Source organism: Sus scrofa, chromosome 6, assembly GCF_054392235.1.
Source record: "Sus scrofa isolate SSC_HxYL_T2T_F1_AM1 chromosome 6, Sscrofa_HxYL_maternal_Yorkshire_Landrace_v2.0, whole genome shotgun sequence".
NCBI classification, from domain to species: domain Eukaryota; kingdom Metazoa; phylum Chordata; class Mammalia; order Artiodactyla; family Suidae; genus Sus; species Sus scrofa.
In genome coordinates, this window is record NC_139388.1 from 85,155,775 (window position 1) to 85,176,499 (window position 20,725).

The 20,725-nt window shown below is 53.1% G+C and overlaps 1 protein-coding gene across 11 annotated transcripts in view; it reads left to right on the plus strand.

Annotated features, from left to right (window-relative positions):
- EPHB2 (EPH receptor B2) overlaps positions 1–20,725 on the plus strand; it is a 199,738-nt gene that overhangs the window by 50,339 nt on the left and 128,674 nt on the right. For all 11 annotated transcript variants that reach the window (XM_084963279.1, XM_084963281.1, XM_084963284.1 and 8 more), the window contains 2 exons: positions 11,820–11,884; positions 15,132–15,816. In XM_084963279.1, coding sequence (XP_084819405.1) covers positions 11,828–11,884; positions 15,132–15,816 — 742 coding nt within the window. In that variant the 5' untranslated portion in view covers positions 11,820–11,827. The remainder of the gene's footprint in view (positions 1–11,819; positions 11,885–15,131; positions 15,817–20,725) is intronic.

Genomic DNA, 20,725 nt, shown 5'->3' on the forward strand with positions numbered 1-20,725 from the left:
AATGAGTTTGGGTCACACAGCCCAGAAATCCAAGTCTGCCTTCCTCACCAACTTGCAGGAGTGAAGCCTACTGTCTTGTCCTCACTGAGCCTCAGTTTGCTTATCTGAAACATGGGGACATGTCCCTTAAGGGTTTGGGGAGGCTCACATGAGCTCAGATGCACTCCTAGATGTCCATTGCAGGGCACCATGTCTGGCATAGAGTAGGGGCTCAGTAAACAGTCTCTGTGATGGAGTTCCCACTGTGGCTCAGCAGGTTAAGAACCCGACTAGTATCCATGAGGATGTGGGTTCGATCCCTGGCCTCCCTCAGTGGGTTAAAGATCCGGCGTTGCTGCAAGCTGTGATGTAGGTCACAGATGTGGCTGGGATCAGGCATGGCTGTGGCTGTGGTGTAGTCTGGAGCTGCAGCTCTGATTTGACCGCTAGCCTGGGAACTTCCATATGCAGCCCTAAAAATAGTGGAATATAGATGGTTGGGGTAAATGAGAGGGTGGATGGGTGGATGGGTAGGTAATTGGGTGTGTGGATGGCAAGAAGGCAGAATGATTTCATAAATAGTTACTTGGATTGGGTGGTTCAATGGATGGATGGGTGTGAAAATAGGTGAGTGGATAGATGGGTGGGTGGCTTACTGGGTAAATGGCTGGATGGCTGGATAAATCAGTAGATAGCCATGCAGATGAGTGAATAGGTAGATGAGCGGTTGGGTGGATGGTAGGATAGTTAATGGGTGATTGCGAGGGCGGGGTGGTTGGAAAGGTAGATGGATGAGTGGGTGTGTGGGTCAGTGGGTGAATGAATGAAGAGTAAAATTTCATGTGGCTAAATGCCTGACATCTTGCCCAGAAGCAGAGGGGTGGTCAGGATTCTGGGATTTGAGTTAATTGTCCTTCACTGGGAGAAACCAGTGCCAATTAGGCAAATAGATCTAGTCCCAGCAGGTCTTGCAACAGGCTTCCTAATTGACTCCAACCTGACAGACCCCGGCGTGGACTAACAGTGGCCTGTGTCTTATTGATTTGTAATTTACACTCCACACACATCCAAAAGGATTCGAGGTGACTTTTATTTTTTTTGTTTTTGTTTTTGTCTTTTCTAGGGCCGCACCCGCGGCACATGGAGGTTCCCAGGCTAGGGGTCGAATCGGAGCTACAGCTGCCAGCCTCTGCCACAGCCATAGCCACACCAGATCCAAGTGTGTACGTCTGTGACCTATACCACAGCTCACGGCAACACCAGATCCTTAACCCACTAATCGAGTCCAGGGATCGAACCCCCAACCTCATGGTTCCTAATCGGATTTGTTTCCACTGCACTATGACGAGAACTCCTGAGGTGACTTTTAATATTAAGCTTGCCTGCAACAGGACAGCTAAAAATGAAGTGAGAAAGTGAGAAGCCACATAGTAAGGTGGTTAAAGGTGCCTGGTTCAACTCCTGGTTCTGCTGCTTACTAGCTTTATGATGTTAGGTTGCTTAACCTCTCTGAAGCTCATTTTCCCCCATTTTTAGGAAGAAAGGGAAAAAGAGATGAAGGCAGGGAGAGGAAGTTGGTTTAATGGGGGAAATTGTGCGTGTAATGATTGGCTACTTAGGTGGGATGGGTGGGTGGGTAGATGAATGGGAGGTGGCTGGCGGGATGAGTGGAATGGCAGACGGATGGGGTAAGTGAGAGGGTGGATGGATGAATGGGTAGATGGATGGATGATGGGTGGATGGCTAAATGGGGACAATAATAATTCTGTCGCAGAGGGTGTTGTGAGCATCACACTGTGGTAGCTGGCACTAGGTAGACGCTTTGAATTATATAATATATGGAGCCATCTTGATAACAGTAACTATATTTCCTGGAGGAAAAATCCAGACACCTAAGTGGTGTAAGCAGGAGAGAGCATTTGATGCCTGAGTAGGCTGGGGGTCCGGGCGAGATGGGGGCAGGGGGGCCTAACAGAGGCTGAGGACTACCACAGTGATCCAGACTCAGCCCTGCCCACAAGATGCTTACAGTCCAATCTGGCTGATGAGTTAAATCTGTAGGGCACCTACAATGGGTGACAAGGGGAGATACACATAGGACTGTGGGAGCCCCAGGGTGAGGTCATCAGGAAAGGCTTCTAGGAGGAGGTGACATTTGAGATGGGTCTTGAAGAATGTGTATGAGTGTCCTGGGCAGGTCACGTGGGTGAGGGCCACTGCAGGGAGAAGGAACAACGCCTTGAGTGCTGTACTGTAGAGTGGGAGCTCCTGTGGGCAGAGGCAAGAAGTAAAATATTTAGCAGCCACTCAGAAAGGGGACTGACTGTAAAAAACCGCGGAGCCTGGGCTCCTGGCTCTCTTAGCCAGCCCAAGGCACATCCCCAGGAGTAACGGCCTCTCTGAGTGTCTGCTTTACAATGGCTGACAGATGTTCTGAACTAATCAATCACTGTTAGGATCTCACGAGATAGTCAGCAGAGCACTTGGCACATAGTAGGTGTTCAGTAATGCCAGCTACCATCACTGGTTTTTTTTTTTTTTTTTTTTTTTTTTGTCTTTTTAGGGCTGCACCCACAGCATATGGAGGTTCCCAGGCCAGGGATTGAATCAGAGCTGTAGCCGCTGGCCTACACCACAGCCACAGCACCACCAGATCCTTAACCCACTGAGTGAAGCCGAGGATCAAACTTGCGTCCTCACAGATGCTAGTCAGATTCATTCCACTGAGCCAGGATGGGAACTCCCAAAAGAGTCATTGTCATCTTTTTTTTTTTTAGGGCCACACCCACGCATATAGAAGACCCCAGGCTAGGGGTCGAACCAGTGCTGCAGCTGCTGAATCTCTGTCTTTTTTGTTATCTGCTTCCTAGGTGGGAAGGATGGATGGATTCATTTAGGTAAAAGGGCTTTAAAAATAAAACACACCGGACAGACAAATACTGGCTATGGAGGCAGCCTGGTGTGTCAGGAAGGCTCCGGGCAATAGACTTAACGTTCAGTTTCTGACTTGCTGTGTGATCTTGGCCAAGTCACCTAACCTCTCAGAGCTTCCATTTTTTTTTCCCATACAAAATGGGACCAGCATCCCTCAGGGCTGTCTTGAGGACTGACGAAGCTCTTATGTGTGCGGGGCTCTTCCCGTCCCTGCCTCCCTTCTTCCCCTTCCCCAGCAAGCCCTGGTGTTCATTTACCGCCCACCCCACCCCCCAGCAACCCCTTCCCAGACCCCCATCCATCATCCTGTCCTTTGCGGAGGTTAAGTGGGTCCCCAAGCAGCGAATCCAAACTCTCCCGAAGCCCCGGCCGCACAATGCGGCCCGCTGTTTGCGAGCACCCCGGCTGGCCTGGAGGATTGGGTTTCAGCCGGGCAGCCAGCGCTGGCGGATGCCCAGGCCAGCGGCGGGCAGGCAGGGGACAGCACAGGAGCCGGCGCCTCGGGGACTCCTCCACCCTGGCCTGAGAAAACAAGAACAGGCTCCAGGCAGGCAACCGAGGCAGAGAAGGGCCTTGGAGCAGCAGGAGGACAAGGAGGGATATGTGCTACACCAGTCCTGGGACAGAGGATTTTACATTAGCCTGGTCCCCTTGCCGTGAGCCTGAGGGTGGGACAGGGGGCCAAGCTAGAAAAACATCATGCTGCCTCTTGGCAGCTTTCACCTTCGAAACTCCAGAGTCTTCCCAGAGCCGGCCCAGGGCTACTTCCGCATCACCACCCCCGACTTGGTTGCTTTGGGCCAGTGGCCCCCAGGACCATCTTAGTTACTGACCCTCACCTGGTTTTCAGAGGCGAGGCCCCGGGAAACCCAGTTGGCCTGATGGTTCAAATCCAGCTTTGTTTCTTCTTGGCTGTGTGACTTTGGGCAGGTCTCTTAGCCTTTCTGAACTCGATTTTCTCATCTCACCGTGGAGGTAACAGTGTCAACCTTGCAGGGTGTGCAGAGTGATTGCTCAGGGCCTGGCACCAACAGCATGGTACCTAAAAGCCTGGATTTTTTTCCCTCCCATTTGCAAGGCAGCATAGCCTGGCGGTTTCTGGGATCAAACCAAACTGGTCAGATCCTGCCCTGCCTGTTACCGGCCACGTGGCCTTGGAGGAGTCCTTGATATCTCCACGCCTTGGCTTCTTCATGATTTGCTCTGGGATGTCAATGAGAACGTCCGTGAAGCGCCCACTGTGGTCCTCCATGAGTGAGTGTGAGCAATTTTCACTGTGGCTGTCCCGTGGCTCAGCCTTTGCCTGCTATAAAGGCCCTCTGCCTCCTTGGATCCTCAAAGCAACCCTGTGAGATACAGAGCGAGGATTTTGTGATCCCCATTTGGTAGATGAAGAGACTGAGGAGTCTCAGAGAGGTGAAGCAACTTTTCCGAATCACTTAGCTCGAACTTTACCTCCTAAAACCTGACTCTTGGAATTCTAATAGGGACCATAGAAAGACTGCACCAACTCCCAGCCGTTGCCAGCCGGGGTCTGGCCTCCAGGCTGAGGCTAGCGTTGCACCAGGCCGTGGTGGAGATGTGTTCGAGTCATCTCAGCCTCCTTAGCCCCAGCAGAGCTGCCAGAAAGGGTTCAGAGTAGCGCCTGTGGCCGATTGACTGCCAGGGCTGTGGGCTGCTGGCCAGTCTGGAGCAAAGACCCCAGGGAACAGCTATGAGGTGTCTGTCTATTCACAGGGCAGACCATGTTCTCAGGCCAGACCATATCACTACCCTCCTCAGGAATCCTCCATAGCTCCCCATTGCCTTTGGGACAAGATCCAAACTCTTAAGTCCCACCTTTGAGGCCTGAGGGGTGTGGTCCCCTCCTGAGCTACCAGATTCAGCCAGGAAGCACTTGGCTCCCACCCAATGGGGCAGACACGCCAGCATGATGCAGTGGTTAAGAACACAGCCTTTGGAGTTCCTGTCGTGGTGCAGCAAAAGTGAATCTGACTAGGAACCATGAGGTTGTGGGTTCGATTCCTGGGCTTGCTCAGTAGGTTAAGGATCTGGCTGTGAGCTGTGGTGTAGATCACAGACGCGGCACGGATCATAGCCACGCATTGCTGTGGCTATGGCATAGGCCGGCGGCTACAGCTCCTATTTGACCCCTAGCCTTGAACCCTCCATATGCTGTGGGTGCAGCCCTAAAAAAAAGGGAACATGGCCTTTGGTGTAAGGTAGATGCAGCTCCACCACTTCCTGGCCATGAAAACCTTAAACAATCTCTCCTAACTTTAGTTTTCCCTTCTGTAACGAGAGATTAAATAAAGTACCTACTTTATATGTAGTTATGATGACATGAGGTAGTGAATGCTAAACACTTTGCCCAGAGCCCGCCACTGAAAACCAGTCCTCAGGTTTCACCGTTGCCCAAACTGCCCCTGAAGTTTACTGTGTCTGTGCCTTGATTCTGCTGTGCCCTTTACATGACACGCCCTTCCCCTCGTCTCCCAGCTCACATGCCACCTCCTCTGAGACGCCTTTGCTAAGTCCCCGGTCAGAGCTAATCCTTTCTTTCCCTGGGTCTCCTGGCTTCCGGGCCAAACCAGCCATTTCACTCTGCCTCTCCCTGTAGAAAGTTCATGACTTGGGCGCTAGTCTGGAAGCTCCTTGAGGGAAGGACCTGCTGATGTGTTTCTCCATTCCCAGTGCTCAGCACAGGGCCTGACACATGGTGGAGGAGATGTGTGTCGAATGACCATGATCTTATTACTTAACCCAGGAGAATTCAGGGACAGCTGCCAGGAAGAAAGAGGCTTTGAGTTAAATTTTGGAAGAGAAGTTAGCCAGGCTCCAAAGCTGGAAGGGCCAAACATTCCAGGCAGAAAAATCGGGAGTGGTCGAGTCACCAAGGCCCCAGGCACATCATGCCTTTTGCAAGCAGAAGGACATTCAGACTGTGGACGTGGCGAGGAGGTGATTAGCCGGCCTGGCCAGCAGGGGCCTTTGAATGCCTTGCTGAGGAGCTCAGCAGTGGGAGCTCTGAAGGGCATTACGTTCAGTTAAAACATGATCAGACATGGGCTTTAGAAACCTCACCCAGGTGCCATGTGCAGACGGAATACACGCACTGCCTATCAGAGCCAGTTCTCAGTGCTGGGGCTACAGTGGTGAGGGAGGCAGACCCAGAGCGCCCCGAGAATGAAGGCCCTGGGAGATGGCAGATCACCGGGACTCACCTACATGAAGTTACTTAATGCTCATGTGACTCATTTTACAGACGGGGAAACTGAAGCCCAGAGAGGAGCACAGGCTTGCCTGCAGTCCCAGGAGAGTGCCAGAGCCAGACAGCCTGTGCCCCACTCCCCTGCTGCCCTCCCCTCTTTCCCCTTCTGTCTATACACAGGCCCATGTGGATGGAGAGGATACAAAAAGGGGTGTGTGTGTGTGTTTTAAGGCTATAGCTGCAGCATCCTAAAAATAACACATAAAGAATGAGACAGATGTGGGTTCAAATCCCAGCCCTGCCTGCGTGCCCTCGTGTAGGCTGCATCACCTCTCTGATGTCCATTTCCACATCTGCAAAATGGGGCTACTGATGTGTACCCCACAGGTTGCCATGAGCCCAAGGCCTTATTTTGAGTGCCCAGCGGCACACACTAGGTACTTCTAAAAGTTCCTCCTGTCTCTTTGGAACTCTCAGCTGCTGTCATTAGTGGCAACAGACAGTGTCTGTGTGCCCGGAAAAGTATGACCCAAGAGGGGCTCAGACAGGGCAGACCAGGATGGATGGTGGAGGAGAGAACGACCACCTCCCCGCCCCAGCCTGGAAACGGGGCCCCGTGCAGCCACCCTCTTGTTGGCCCAACGCTAACGACTTCAGTGTGTCTCCTCTTTTAGCTCAAATATTTCTGAAATGCACACTGCTCGTTCACACATAGCCAGAGGGGTCTCCGGGCCTCCCCAGCCTGTGCAATCGGGGCCTCCTGATTGCTTTCTTCTGTGCAGTCTCCAGGAAGGAGAGGGGGTGCGAGAGCGGTGGGGTGAGGGCCAGAGCCGTTTGCAGAGCCTGGGCCCTGTTTTCCCACCAAGGAAGGCATTCGAGGCTGGTGGCTGGAGGCCCTGGTTCCAGCTTGTCCCTGGATGCTCAAAATCTTGCCCGCATAGCCTCGCTTTCCACGTTTTTCTATTGGGATTTTTTTCATGGTCCTTTAGAGCATCCAGGGCTTAGGAACCGGACATTTCTAGGGGTAACTGGGGTGGGAGTGCCCAGAGGTGGGTGAAAAGGAAGTGTTAGGGTGTTAGGCAGGTGGCCCCAAGGGGACTGGGAAGGATGTGGGCAGGTGGGCTTAATGCAGCAAGGGGACCTCAGAGAGCCACTGACCTTTGCTGGGCAGCCCCTGCCCCACCTCAGCCCTCGGCTCTCCTCACTCCCGGCCTCAATCTTCCCTCACATCAGTTCCCACAAACCAGGCTGTTGTCACCTCCGTGCCTTTGCCTTTGTTGTTCCTTCTGTCTGGCACACTGTTCCCACTCAGCCTCTCTTGACTCCCTTCAACCTCATTCTTCAAGCCTCTGTCCATGTCACTGAAGCTGCCATTTTTTTTTTTTTTTTTTTTAGGGCCGCACATGCGGCATATGGAGTTCCCAGGCTAGAGGTCAAATTGGAGCTACAGCTGCCAGCCTGAGCCACAGCCACAGCAACTTGGGATCTGAGTCATGTCTGTGACCTACACCATAGCTCACGGCAACGCTGGATCCTTAACCTGCTGAACGAGGCCAGGGATTGAACCTGCGTCCTCATGGATGCCAGTCAGATTCATTTCCACTGAGCCATGACGGCAACTCCAGAAGCTGTCTTTAAATTGGTTATTTTCTCCTTTTCCTTCCACACCCGGTTCCCGTCACACACAGTGCCCCCAACACATCACTGTCGAAGTCTTTGTCACGTCGTGTGGTGATTAATTATCTGTGTACAGCGAAAATGGTTTCCCCTACATGCGGGATTGTCATTGTCACAGTAGGGATGGGGAGGGGGACATTTCTAGCACTTCAGAGGCAGCTTGGTAGAGCCTAGTGGTCCCCGAAGTGTGGGAAGTGAGGTGATATTAGGTGGTTTGCAGGTGAACATTTTTAATTGTAATAGTCGTATGTTTCATTTCCTTCCTTTTATGGCAGGTGGTATTGGTTTCCTATTTATAATAATGTTTTCCTCTTTAAAACGTGCTTAAGAAAAACAAACAAGAAATTTTGTAATTAAATAATAGTGTATAAAATAAAAATAAATAATAGTACAGGCTGTAGGTGGAAACGGCTGACGTCATGATTGTTGTCCTGATGGAGCAGAACACTAGCACGTGTTCAAACGCAACCGGTTGAGGGGAAGGAAGGGGATTTCAGCCTTTGACTGAAAACCTACTATGTGCCAAGCCCTGGGCTGGGTCTTGGGGCAGTTAAAGAAGCCGTGGAGAAGATGAAAGGGAACAGTGTATGAGAGAGAGTACCATTCTGTGCAGCAGGAGCTCAGCTTGTGGATGGAATAGTTGTGTGACCTTGGGCAAGTTCCTAAGCCTTTGCAAGCCTCTGTTTTCCCATCTGTGAAATGGGATAGAATCAACCATCTCGGCCTCATTGTGAGAATGTTGGTGGCGGTTTCTGACTCCTAATAGGCAGGGTCCCTGTCTCAGCGAACTAGAGTTCTCTCCCTCTGTAGACTTTTTGAGATTTCAGGGGTGAAGTCTGGGGTGTTATCGGAAAAAGGAGAGAAGTGCTGATGATGGAAATAGGGCTGGGCTTTCTGAACCCACCCAGTTTCCTAAGGCAGGAACTACTGACCCCAGATTCCCTGGGAAACTGTGTTTGACTCTGGTGCTTGCTTCGAGAGGAACAAAAAGGAAACCGTGGCATCCTAGGAAAGCAGCATCTGATGGACCAGGACGGGCTCCCCAGAGGCAGCGGCCCCTGAGTGAGAGGCTGATGTGTGTCAGATGTTGGCAAGCACGGTCTGGGATTGGGGGGCGGGGTGGGGGGGAGCTGCTTGGACTCCCCTTCACTCGCTGGGGCCACCTAATGAGCCCAAAGGAAATGGTGTGTGTGCAGGCTCTGGGGCAGCCAAAAAGCACCACACTCGTGTCAGAAAGAGTAGCTGCCACTTCCTGGCAATCTGCTTTGTGCTGGGCTCATCTCATTCCGTCCTGTCTACCATCAGGTGAGGAAACTGAGGCTTGGAAAGATGGGTCCAAGGTGACGAGGCAGGTGGGTGGCAGAGTGGATACTGGAATTGAAGTCTCCCTGACCTTCCGACCCCAGTTGATCTCCTCTGCTTCCCTGCCTTTTCCGCACAAGGTGGAGGAAGGTGTTGGCGTGGAAAGGCAAGAGGCCGTGGAGACGTTGTGGGGAGAGCCCCCCTGGGTTCCCTCCTGCCATGGCCCCAGGGGTAACAGCTTTCCCAGAGGCGGCCTTCCAGGCAGAGCCCAGGACCAGCTTGGTGGGAAGGGAGCACAGGAGGCACCAGGCTCCTGCATCCTTCCCAGGGGACCTGCCGGCGAGACCCTCCCTCTTAGCCCCTTCCTGTCTGTGAACCAGCCAGCCCATTGACTTCCTGTCCTGAGATCCTCCTCTTGCTGGTTCCAGATGTGGTGGGAGGCAGAGCGGAAGGAGGCAGTAGAGACCCCCACCCCCAAGCTCCCCAGGAGCCTGGGGTGTGAGCACCAGCTTCTAGTGTGTGACTTTTGGCAGGTCGTTTGCCCTCTCTGGGCCTGAGTTTCCACCCAGGCAATGAGGATGTCAGTTCACAGCCCCTCCTCTGGGCCGTGGAATCCTCTAGTGCTTGGCCTCTGGGTCAGCCCAAGAATCCAGCCAAGGGGCGGGGGCCACCTGCTTGGCGGGCTTGCCTCCCCCACCCGACCCCTTTCTGGTCCCAAGCAGTCTCCTCTCTCCCTTGTTCCACACAGCTCCCAGCAGCTGTTCCTCAGGCCCAGGCAGAGAGCCCGGCTTGGCGCGTCTCTGGCTGAGACCGATGAGAGAAAACAGGTTAAAAGTTCAGCCCTTGTTCTCTCCAGGAAGAAAAATCTGTAGCATTCGGAGTGTGAAAAGGAACCCTTTTTTCAGCTTCAACGCAGCACAATAGCACTTCCCTCCAATTTGCCATCAAAAAGACGCCCTTGGCACTGGACTCCACCGTCCCTGGCACCCTCCTCCCCCCTCTCCAGCCCCCGGTGCAAAGGGACACAGTGACCGAAAACACAGTCCACAGGCGGTCATGGGGACATTGCCGCAGCCTCTCTTGTCAGCTCACGGGTCTGCCTGGGGTCACCTCTGGCTCAATACTTACGCCTGTCCCCACCCTCCCACCCTCACCGCCCCTGCCCTAGTTCAAGACCTTGTTACTCCCATTTTGACCTTCACAGTGGCCTGACACGGGGCACCCTCCCCTGTCTCTGCTTGCCCTAATTCATCTAGCCTAGGCCATCAAACTAAGTGTCTAGAAGCTTGTGGGGTAGGAGGCAGGAGACCCTCACCTCCTACTCTGCCACCGACTCCTGTGTGATCTTTAGGAAATCTCTTCCCCTCTCTGTGCCTCAGTTGCCCTATCTCCAAAATGAAAGAGTTAGGCTAGACCAGGGAGAGCATCTCAAATGGTAGGCCTTAGTTTCTTGGAGCACTGGCCTGAGCAGCATCGGGTAGCCACAGAGTGTGGGGATTGATTAGTGATGTCTGTCCTGGCACAGACTTGGAGCATAGCAGCAAAGGCTACTGCTCAGTCATTCTTGCTGATCCAGGTGATATAGAAGGTCCAGCCTCGACCCTCTAGGTCTCTCTGCCTACCCTCTCACAACTATTTGTATTCACACCTCATTGCCACTCCCAGACTGTGAAATGCCTTGCTATTTACCATTTTCTCCCGCAGGGTACCCAGCACAGTGCTTGGTACCTAATGGGTGTCAAGATATATTTGTCGATTGAATGCTTGAGCAGTTTCTCTCCACTCAGTGCAGTGCAATTCAGTTCAAAAAGTATTTTGAATCCCCTGTGGCAGGGACAGGGTAGAGGGGAGGGGTGCTGAGCCTGATATGGGAGTGAATGGGAATCTCTCTAGTCCCGAGGGTCTCCTTTGTCATTGGCTGTGTGGTTCCTTTCCTCCAGCTGCTGGAATAAGGGGAGGCTAGTGATGCCCTGACTGGTTCAGAAGCTGATTCCTGAACCCCTGGAGGACAGATGATGGACTGGCCCCACTGGGCACAGTGTTCACCCCTCACACCCCTTCATCCCCAGGGCCCTGTCCTTGGGGCGGAGTTGGCTGAGCCCTGGGGGCAGGGGCCCAGGGCTGAGGACAGGATGGGCAACTGCAAGTTCCTGGAGAAGGGAGAAGGCTATCCCTGACTGGAGGCATGGGCCGAGGGCCGAGGAGGAGTAACTGATGCGGCTTGGCTGGGACCCAAGGGAGGCCCCTGTAAGGCCAACATTCCAGTTTTTGAGAATTTGATGCACACTGACAAGTGAGCAGAACCCTCAGTTTGCAGTCAAAAATTGAGGTTTCCTGAGGACCCTCTGAAGCCCCTTCAGGAGTCCCCTTCCCCACCAGTAAAGGAGCAAAGGGCCAATACCTAGCTTGGTGGGTGGAACATGATTGCCCGAGAGGGTGGGCATGACCATGTGTAGAAGGGCTGTAGCTGGGCCTTGAGGGTTGGAGCTTAGAGGAATAGAATCTGATGATTGGCCAGAATCTGAGAATAGGTGGGATTAGGGAGTGAGAGGCAGGATTTAAAGGGGAAGGTATTCTATAGGGTTAGATCCTAAGGATTGCTTAGAGTAATGGAAGCAGGAGGCACCTTGTAAAGAAGGCCTCGGGGGGTAGGTTCTGGGGGTGATTGACCATGCTGGGTAGGCAGCACCGTGGTGACCCTTTGCTCTCTCCGCAGAAACGCTGATGGACTCAACCACAGCGACGGCAGAGCTGGGTTGGATCGTGCATCCTCCATCAGGGGTGAGTGAGAGGTTCTCAAACCTTACCTGGTCCCCCAAGATATCTTGGGTCCTACTGCACCCCCACATTCCAGCCCCTTTCCCTCCTTTGGGTCCCAGGACCTAGCATCTCATTGCCCTACCCTTCTGGTTCCCTACTATTGATGGGGCACCAGTTACCATGACAACATGCTGGATGCTTTCAGCCTTTATCCCATAGAATTCTAAAAGCAAGGCTGAGACATGGGTGCTTGTGGTATCCCCATTTTACAGATGAGGAAAGTGAATTGTGACTTCCTGAGCACCCACTGTGTGTCACACTGCCTCAGAGCACCTTTACACACATCCTCTCCTGTCCTATGGGGAGGAATCACCTCTACTTTGCAGGTGAGGAAACTGAGGCACAGAGAGCTGGAGCCACTGCCAGGGATGCGGGCTCGGGTTTGTGTACAGGGCTGTAACCTAGCCCTCTGGGTCCCCATAACACAAAGCTCCCCCTTCCTGAGCTCTCATCTTTTTTTTTTTTTTTTTTTTTTTTTTGCTTTTTAGGGCCACACCTGCAGTACATGGAAGTTCCTAGGCTGGGGACCGAATCAGAGCTATAGCTGCCAGCCACAGCCATAGCAACGCAGGATCCAAGCTACGACTGTGACCTATACTGCAGCCTCAAGGCGATGCCAGATCCTTAACCGACTGAGCGGGGCCAGGGATCAAACCTGTGTCCCAATGGATCCTAGTCAGGTTCCTTACTGCTGAGCCAGGACAGGAACTCCTTTGAGCTCTCATCTTCACACCTCCTTGGGTCCAGTGGTCTGAGCCCATGTGGGCTGTGAGCTTCCTAAAAAAAAAGATCAGGCCCAATTTGAGATTCTTCTTTCAGCCCACCACTACCAGCCTACATTCGGGCTCTTGGGTTAGACAGTCCTGAAATTCTGTCCCAATTCTGCCACTCTCCAGCTGTGTGGCTTGGGGCCAGTTCCTTAACCTGACCAAGCTTTAGTTTCCTCATCCCTAAAATGGTGACAAAAGGACTGTTGTGAAGCTTTCCTGCACAGTTTGTAGCACAATGCCTGACGCAGAGTGGGCTCCTTGGCGCAAAGAGCTGTGGTCGCTGTCATCAACGTCATTGTCCTCGTCATCAGTTCTAATATCATTCACTCCTCATCCGCCTGGGCTCTGGGGAGGGCTCTGGCTCCCACGGCCCATCCCTTCTCCTCATCCCAGCTCCTCCACAGGGACTCAGCTGCTGCCCCAAGGAGCTGCATATCCCCCACCACCACCCCCAGGTCTGTGCTCTCAATAGGCAGGGCCCCAGGGTCAGGCCTCTTTCTGTGGCTCTTTCTTGTCACCAATTTTCCATCTGCGAAGACGGCTGGGCCCACGGCCCCACCCTGCCAGTAATGAGGCCAGGCTGGGCTGCAGGGCCCCCGGACGCAATTATTTGGGGTGTTTAGGCTGCAGGGCCTCCGCATGTTAATTAGAGAGAGGGGAGAAAGGCAGAGTGCTCTAATTAAGTGCTCTAATTAAGTTCTGAAGAAGAGCAGTGATTGTAACAAGGGGCTGACTTTGTCACATGGTGCTACCAAAAAAAAAAAAAAAAAAAAAAAATTACATGCAGCGTAGGGAGCTTCAGAGCCGCCATTGAAGTAGCGGCTGAGCCAGCTCGGCCTTCCCCACACACACCCACCCTTCCCAGCGTCGGCCCTCCCAGGCCACCAGCCACCACCCCAGCCCCTGCAGACTTGGCCCAGAGGATCTGGCAAAAGGACAAAGAACACCTACCTGAGGGTGACACTCTCTCATCACTCACCCTCCCCCGGCAAGCACATTTGGCTGCTGGGGAAATAGAGGCTCAGAGAGGGGAGGTGACTTGTCCGAGGCCACACAGCAAGTTGGTGGAGCTGGGACTGTTGGGTATCTCAGGATAGCGTGGGCCAGTGTAGGAAGGGGTCTGTGTCTGTGTCTGTGACCTCGGCCAAGTGGCCTCACTTCTTTGGTCTCTACTCCCTCATCTGTAAAATGGGGACAGCCCTACTTACTGCATGTGATCATTGGGACGAAGAAATGAGATCCTGTTACAGCGCCCACTCTGGGCCCGGCTCAGGTGCTGTCGCCCTGCTCGTGGGACTCTTTCTGAGGCTACCTTTTTGGGGTCAACTCCAAGTGAAGCCAGCCCAACAGCAGGGGGACACAGGAGAAGGAGGTGACTGGTGGCTGCCCTCAGCAAGCTCTCAGCCCCACTAGGGAGACCAGACTAAGAGGTCTGGGCATGCCTGGCACTCGTCCAGGAAGATTGTCCCCAAAGGCCCAATGGAGAGTCAGTAAATGCAAACCCTGTGGCTGCAAGGAGAACCTGCCGCAGGAGGTTCAGAAGGATGGGCAGAGGGGACGAGAGGTGCTTGAGGGGGCAGAGAAGTGTGACCAAAGGCTCAGCCTGCTGAACTTGGCCTGTGAGGCTCTGAGTGGGGAACATGGCCTGGGCCCTTCCAGTCCCAACTGTCCATGGCTCTGCCCAGCCCCCTCCAGCAGTGGGGCTTGGAAATGCAAAACCGGGTGGTGGAGCCCAGACTGGGGCCCAGTGAGGTCTCCCTCCAAGCCCTGTCTTGGCCACTTCAGACCTCAGAACAGAGCTGCTCTCATGGGGAAGGGCCTTATTTTCCTGTTAGAGAGGTAAGAGCTCTTCTTCCATTAGACTGGGAGTCCCCAAGGGCAAGGACTGGGTCTCTGTGGTCAGACAGGGCGCTCCGGCAGGCAGAAGCCCTGTCTCCCCCATCAGACTGGTAGCTCCCCAAGTGCAAGCTCTGTCTGCTCTCAGCAGGGGAAGCTCCCTCAGGGTGGGCCTCTCCCTGGTTTCTCTTCCAGGTGGGAGCTTCCTGGAACCGAGGCCATGTCTCCTTTATCAGACTAGTTACCCCTGGGGGTAACGGTCACATCTCCTGTATTGACTAGGGGAATACCAAGAGCTGGGTGTGTGCCCTTCCCACTAGATGGGTGTGTCTCCCTCACAGACCAGGGAATTCCTTAGGGCCAAGGCCACATCTGCCCCCCACTTGGAGTCTTCTGATGGAAGGAGTCCCATCTACCCCCATCAGGCTGGAGGATTCCCTAAGGAAGAGTCTGTGCCTCCCCATTAGACTAGGAGGCCCCTGATGGTGGGCGTCCCATCTAGCCCCATCAGATATTCTTCCAGTAGGGACTGTGTCTCCATCTTGGGGTGTTCCCTGGGGCTGGCCCCTACCTCCCCCACCTGACCAGCATTTCACCCACAGTGGGAAGAGGTGAGTGGCTACGATGAGAACATGAACACCATCCGTACGTACCAGGTGTGCAATGTGTTTGAGTCGAGCCAGAACAACTGGCTACGGACCAAGTTCATCCGGCGCCGTGGCGCCCACCGCATCCACGTGGAGATGAAGTTCTCCGTGCGTGACTGCAGCAGCATCCCCAGTGTGCCCGGCTCCTGCAAGGAGACCTTCAATCTCTATTACTATGAGGCTGACTTTGACTCAGCCACCAAGACCTTCCCCAACTGGATGGAGAACCCGTGGGTGAAGGTGGACACCATTGCCGCCGACGAGAGCTTCTCGCAGGTGGACCTTGGAGGCCGGGTCATGAAGATCAACACTGAGGTGCGGAGCTTCGGGCCTGTGTCCCGCAGCGGTTTCTACCTGGCCTTCCAGGACTATGGTGGCTGCATGTCGCTCATCGCCGTGCGTGTCTTCTACCGCAAGTGCCCCCGCATCATCCAGAACGGGGCCGTCTTCCAGGAGACACTGTCGGGGGCTGAGAGCACATCGCTGGTGGCTGCCCGGGGTAGCTGCATCGCCAACGCCGAGGAGGTGGACGTGCCCATCAAGCTCTACTGTAACGGGGACGGCGAGTGGCTGGTGCCTATCGGGCGCTGCATGTGCAAAGCAGGCTTCGAGGCCGTGGAGAATGGCACGGTCTGCCGAGGTAAGGGTCACAGCAGGGCAGGTGCCCCTGAAGTGCACGGAGTTGATATGGGCTGCAGAATTGAACCTGGCAGCTGGGAGGTCAGGCTGGTTGGGGCAGAGGCCTGGAGCTGACCGTTGGCAATGCTGTAGCCAAGGTTTCCAAATCTGCAGCCGTTGTTTAGCTGTAGGAGCAATGTTCCTAGGAAGAGGCATTGAACAACAGTTCTTGAATGGTGCTGTGTGTACGTACTACAGGGAGCCTGCAAGCTGATTTTAGTTGATAGGAGGATAAATGTTTCTCATTGTGATAATTTTGTCAATATTGATCACAAGCGGCACTGTATTTCTTCGTTTACAAAAGTGATAGTTTCCTTTTTAAGAAAATACGTAAATCATAGTAAATAGCATTTATTGAGCTTTAGCTGTAGCCGTCAGTATAGGGCAGGGTATGCTGTAGTGACAAAACAGTAAAAGTTGGTTTCTCACGTAATGTGACTGGTTCAACGTTGAGTCAGCTTGGGATTCCTCCCTCTGGGAGCCAAGCCGATGGAGGAGCCACAATTTGGAATGTTGTGATCACCTGGGGAAGAAGGAAGAAACAAGTGTGACGGATTGTATAGGGCTCTGAATCTTCCCCTGGAATGGCCCACGCATCATCACTCTTCTGCACATTTCGATGGCCAGAGCCGGTGATGTGGTTACTTCCAATTCAGAGAGATGCGGGAAGTGCAGCCCCACTGCGAGCCAGGCTTCCTGACTCCACTCTTACTGTGTACTGAGCGCTTAATGTTTAACTCATTTAATCCTCACAAGAACCCTATGGGGGAAGGGCCATTTTATGGGGAGACATCGCGGCTCAGAGAGCTCATACAGCAAGTCTTATCCAGGTAGTTTGGTTCCAAACCACCACGTTGTTTTTGTTGTTGTTTTGTTCTGTTTTGTTTTTTGCTGTGCCCATGGCATTCAAAAGTTCCCAGCCCAGGCATCGAACCCAAGCCATAGCAGTGACCCAGGCTGCTGCAGTGACAATGCTGGATCCTTAACCTGCTACACCTCAAATCACCGTCTTCACTGCTATGCCTCTTAAGTCTATTTAAGGAAAAATATTACATAAACAATAGTACAAATGGTGTTTAATTATGGCAAAAAAATCACATAGGTGGGTTATAAACATAGGGAGTTTGTAAGAGGTACAGCTGTGAAGGCAGACGGACAGACCTGGGTTCAGATCCCGGCCCCTGCTAGTTACTAGCTGGATGCCCTGAGCCGAGTGTGAACTCCTCTTTCATGGGGTGGTTGTGAGGATTCAAGGCCTTAAGACATGTAAAGCGCTTATGGTGACTTCTAGTCCACAGGAAGCGCTTAATAAATGTTAACTAAATGAGATGCTACATATAAAACCCAGTCTGACACAGGTTCTCTGCAGTGTGAGCTGTGACGGTGATGGCGGTGGCAGGGGAGACTCGAAGCTTTCTTGGTCCACTTCCTCTTGTCCTCCCAGGTGGAATTGGATCCTGGGCTGTGCCAAATGCCACAATGAGAGTTTGGACTTTATTTCCACGGGCCTTGAAGAGCCAGTTCAAGTTTAGCCTGGGGTAGTTGCGGTGATTTCGCCTTTATAAAAGTCTGTCCCATCCACCATCTCCGTGGCTCTTCCCTCCAGGTCTCTGAGACAGCATTTTAAAGATCACTGGGGGTGTAAATGGGGGTGTAAGAGACAGCAGCAGTGGCCTGTGGGGAAGCTGGTACAGTGATCTCAGAGATGGTGGCTGGGCACCCACAGCGCTGGGGACGAGGAGGGGTACCGTCAAGGGATGCTTTGGCAGTGAATCGACTGAGATGTGGGGACAGGTTGGAAAGGGAGGAGGAAGAGAGATCAGAGAAAACCAGGAATTCCAGCTTCTAGGGTGGCAATGGTCTTGGGAAAGTAATGGGGAAATTGGAAGGAAAGGCTGTTTCCTTGGGGAAGACAACCCATCTGGTTTTCTCTGCTTGAGTGTGAAAGTGCATAACCTTGGAGATGGCAGAGATGGGATGGGCCGTCCAGGGTGCAGACTCAATACCTCACTGCTGATTGGTTATTCACTCATCAAACCTTACCTGCACCTCCTCAGTGTCAGACTTTGTACTGAGCACACGTTCAAGACAGCAAAGAATCTGACTGTGGCCCTGCCTTCTAGGAGCTCACAGTCTAGCAGAGGAGACTGACTGTAAACGAACAAGGCTGGGAATGCATGTGACTTGCTTTAATAGGAACTGCTTAGGCTGCGGTGGGCACAGAAAAAGAGGGGAGGCTTCACAGAGGAGGTGACATTGGGGCGAGTCTTAGAAGAAGGATACATTGATCAGGTGGCCCAGGCCTTCTGGAGGTTGGATCAGCATCACAAAAAGTCCTGGGGACCTGAACTGGTATGGCCCATGAGGGACACTGCTCAGTTGTTTGGTGTGGCTTTCACTAAGGGCACAAGGAGAGATGTAAGAAGAACTGTAGCTGGAGGGATGCTCTGATGAAGAGATGTGTTAGTTATCTATTGCTGCATAAAAAGTTACCCCCAAATTTAGCAGCTTAAAACATCAAGCATTGATGACACCATAGTTTCATTGAGTCAGGAATCAGGTATGGCTTAGATGAGTACCTCTGGCTCCAGGTGTCTCTGGAGGTTGTGGTCCACTGGGGCTGCAGTTTCATCCGAAGGCTTGAATGAAGAGGGATCTGCTTCCACGTTGCCTTGTGTGATTATTTTCAGGCTTCAGTCCCTCGCCTCCACGAGGGCCTCTCACATATGCAGTGGCTTCCCCAGAGCATATGATCTGAGAGAGGGAGTGTGAAAGGAAGGGCACCCAAGACAGAAGCCACAGTCTTATGATCTCATCTTAGAAGTGACATCTCATTACTTCCCATGTGGCTCAGCAGGTTACAAACCTAACTAGTATCCATGAGGAGGCAGGTTCCATCCCTGGCCCTAAAGGGTTAAGGATCCAGCGTTGCTGTGGCTGTGGCGTAGGCTGGCAGTGCAGCTCCAATTTGGCCCCTAACCTGGGAACTCCCATATGCCACAGGTGTGGTGGCCTAGTGGCTTAAGGATGCGGCATTGTCACTGCTGTGGCACAGGTCATGGCTGTGGTGCAGGTTCCATCCCTGGCTTGAGAACTTCCAAATCCAGTCCACACTCCAGGGGAAGGAATCACACAAGGTTTAAAGGCCAGATGATGGGTGTCCCTGGGGCCGTGGCGGAAGTTGCCTGTCACAGGATCCGAATCTGAGCTGTTTTCTGCAAGTGGTAGGCATCAAGGTAATGCTGGGGCAGGGGGTGTCCAACACGCCACCCCCCCACCCCCACCCACTGATCTCCAATCCCCGGCCCAGGCCCAGCCGGCTGCTGGGTCTCAGCGGAGGCCATTCAGGGTGTGATTAATGAGCTCAGGGAGCCAGAAGGACACCAGCTGCTGCTGTGGCCTGTGTGTAGCCACCCAGATGTGGGGCTGCATCAACCCGAGTCCCACAGGCACTGGCCCCGCCAGCCCAGGACGTGTAGGAATGGTGATTACAGCTCACATCTGAGTGGTTGGTTGGCAAGATGCTCTCTCCATCTCCAGCTCAGGGATTCTCAGCCTTTATTGAGCCTCAGGAGCCACTGGGAAGTTTGCTAAAATGCAGATCCTTGGGTCAGGTGCAAACCTCTTCCCCAGGGCTGGTCCTCTGCCTCTGAAGTGGGGCCAAGAATCAGCATTTTTAAACCAGCAGCCCTAATAAACCAGTAACAGGAGCATGAGCTCAGACACATGACATATTAACACATCCTTGGCCAGACCAAGCAGGACTCAAGGCCAAACAATGACCACAGGCCTGCTCCCCTCTCCCCCCAAGGGAACATCCACCCTAAGGGTTGGGAGGGGACTTGAACAGAGTCTCTGGGTGTGGTTTGGAAAGATCCATTTAATACTGAAACCTAATTTGATGGGGGGGGGGGAATCCATTGCTTTCTTAAAAACAAATTAGAGAAAATAAGGGTGGAAAAAGCCTTCTTGGCGGGGGCGGGGGAGGGGACGGGGGGGGAATAGGTGAGTTCTCGTGGGGAGTGGCAGCCATCCCAGGGGTGGGCAGTGGTGGCTAAGGATGGGCTGGGCATTCCCAATGCACTGAGCGCTTCTCGAAACTACCAGCTACACTGACTCAATCAGACCAACTTCCTGTGGTGCCTATTGTTTGCAGGGCACAGTGGGGAGGGGAAGAGCCCGGAAAAGCCAGTTGACCCCTCAACAAGCAGGTATTGCATACCCTCTGTGTACCAGGTAGCCTTCTAACAGATATCTGTTGAGTACCTGCTATGAGCCAGGCACACGCCAGTGCTAGGGGACACAGAATTGAACGAGAGGGTACATTCGCTGCCCTCCCGGCGTTTTTGGTCTGGGTGAGTGGAATCAGGGGAAGATGGGGGCAATAAAGTTAATAAACAAATAAATAAAACAGTTACAGACTGTAATGAGTGGAAAGAAAACTATAGGTGCAACAATAAGGATCAAAAGGAGGATGAGCTTCAGCTGGGTGGTTCACGGAAGGCTTCTTGGAAGAGGTGTCATTTGAGGTGACTGAGGCTGTCCTGGAAAGGCTGAAAGAGAGCACCTGCAACTCAGGGTTTGGCCTTAAGGGGCTCCTGGGTGAGCAAAGGATTCAGACACAAGGGAACAAGGCAGAGCCTGGTCCTTCCAGAAATGAGGTCCATCCAGGCTAAGCACTTTGACGATATGAGGAAGAAGCCATCTTTTCTGACCAAGCCTCTGGGAGGGCTTCCAGAAGGAGGTGGCATTCGAATTAGGCCTTGAAGGAAGGGAGGGAAGGAATGGTAGGTCGAGAAACCGCACGAAGGCCTGAGGGGTGACATATAGGTGGGTGTCCAGGGGCTGCCCGATGCAGGGGCCAGGGCACA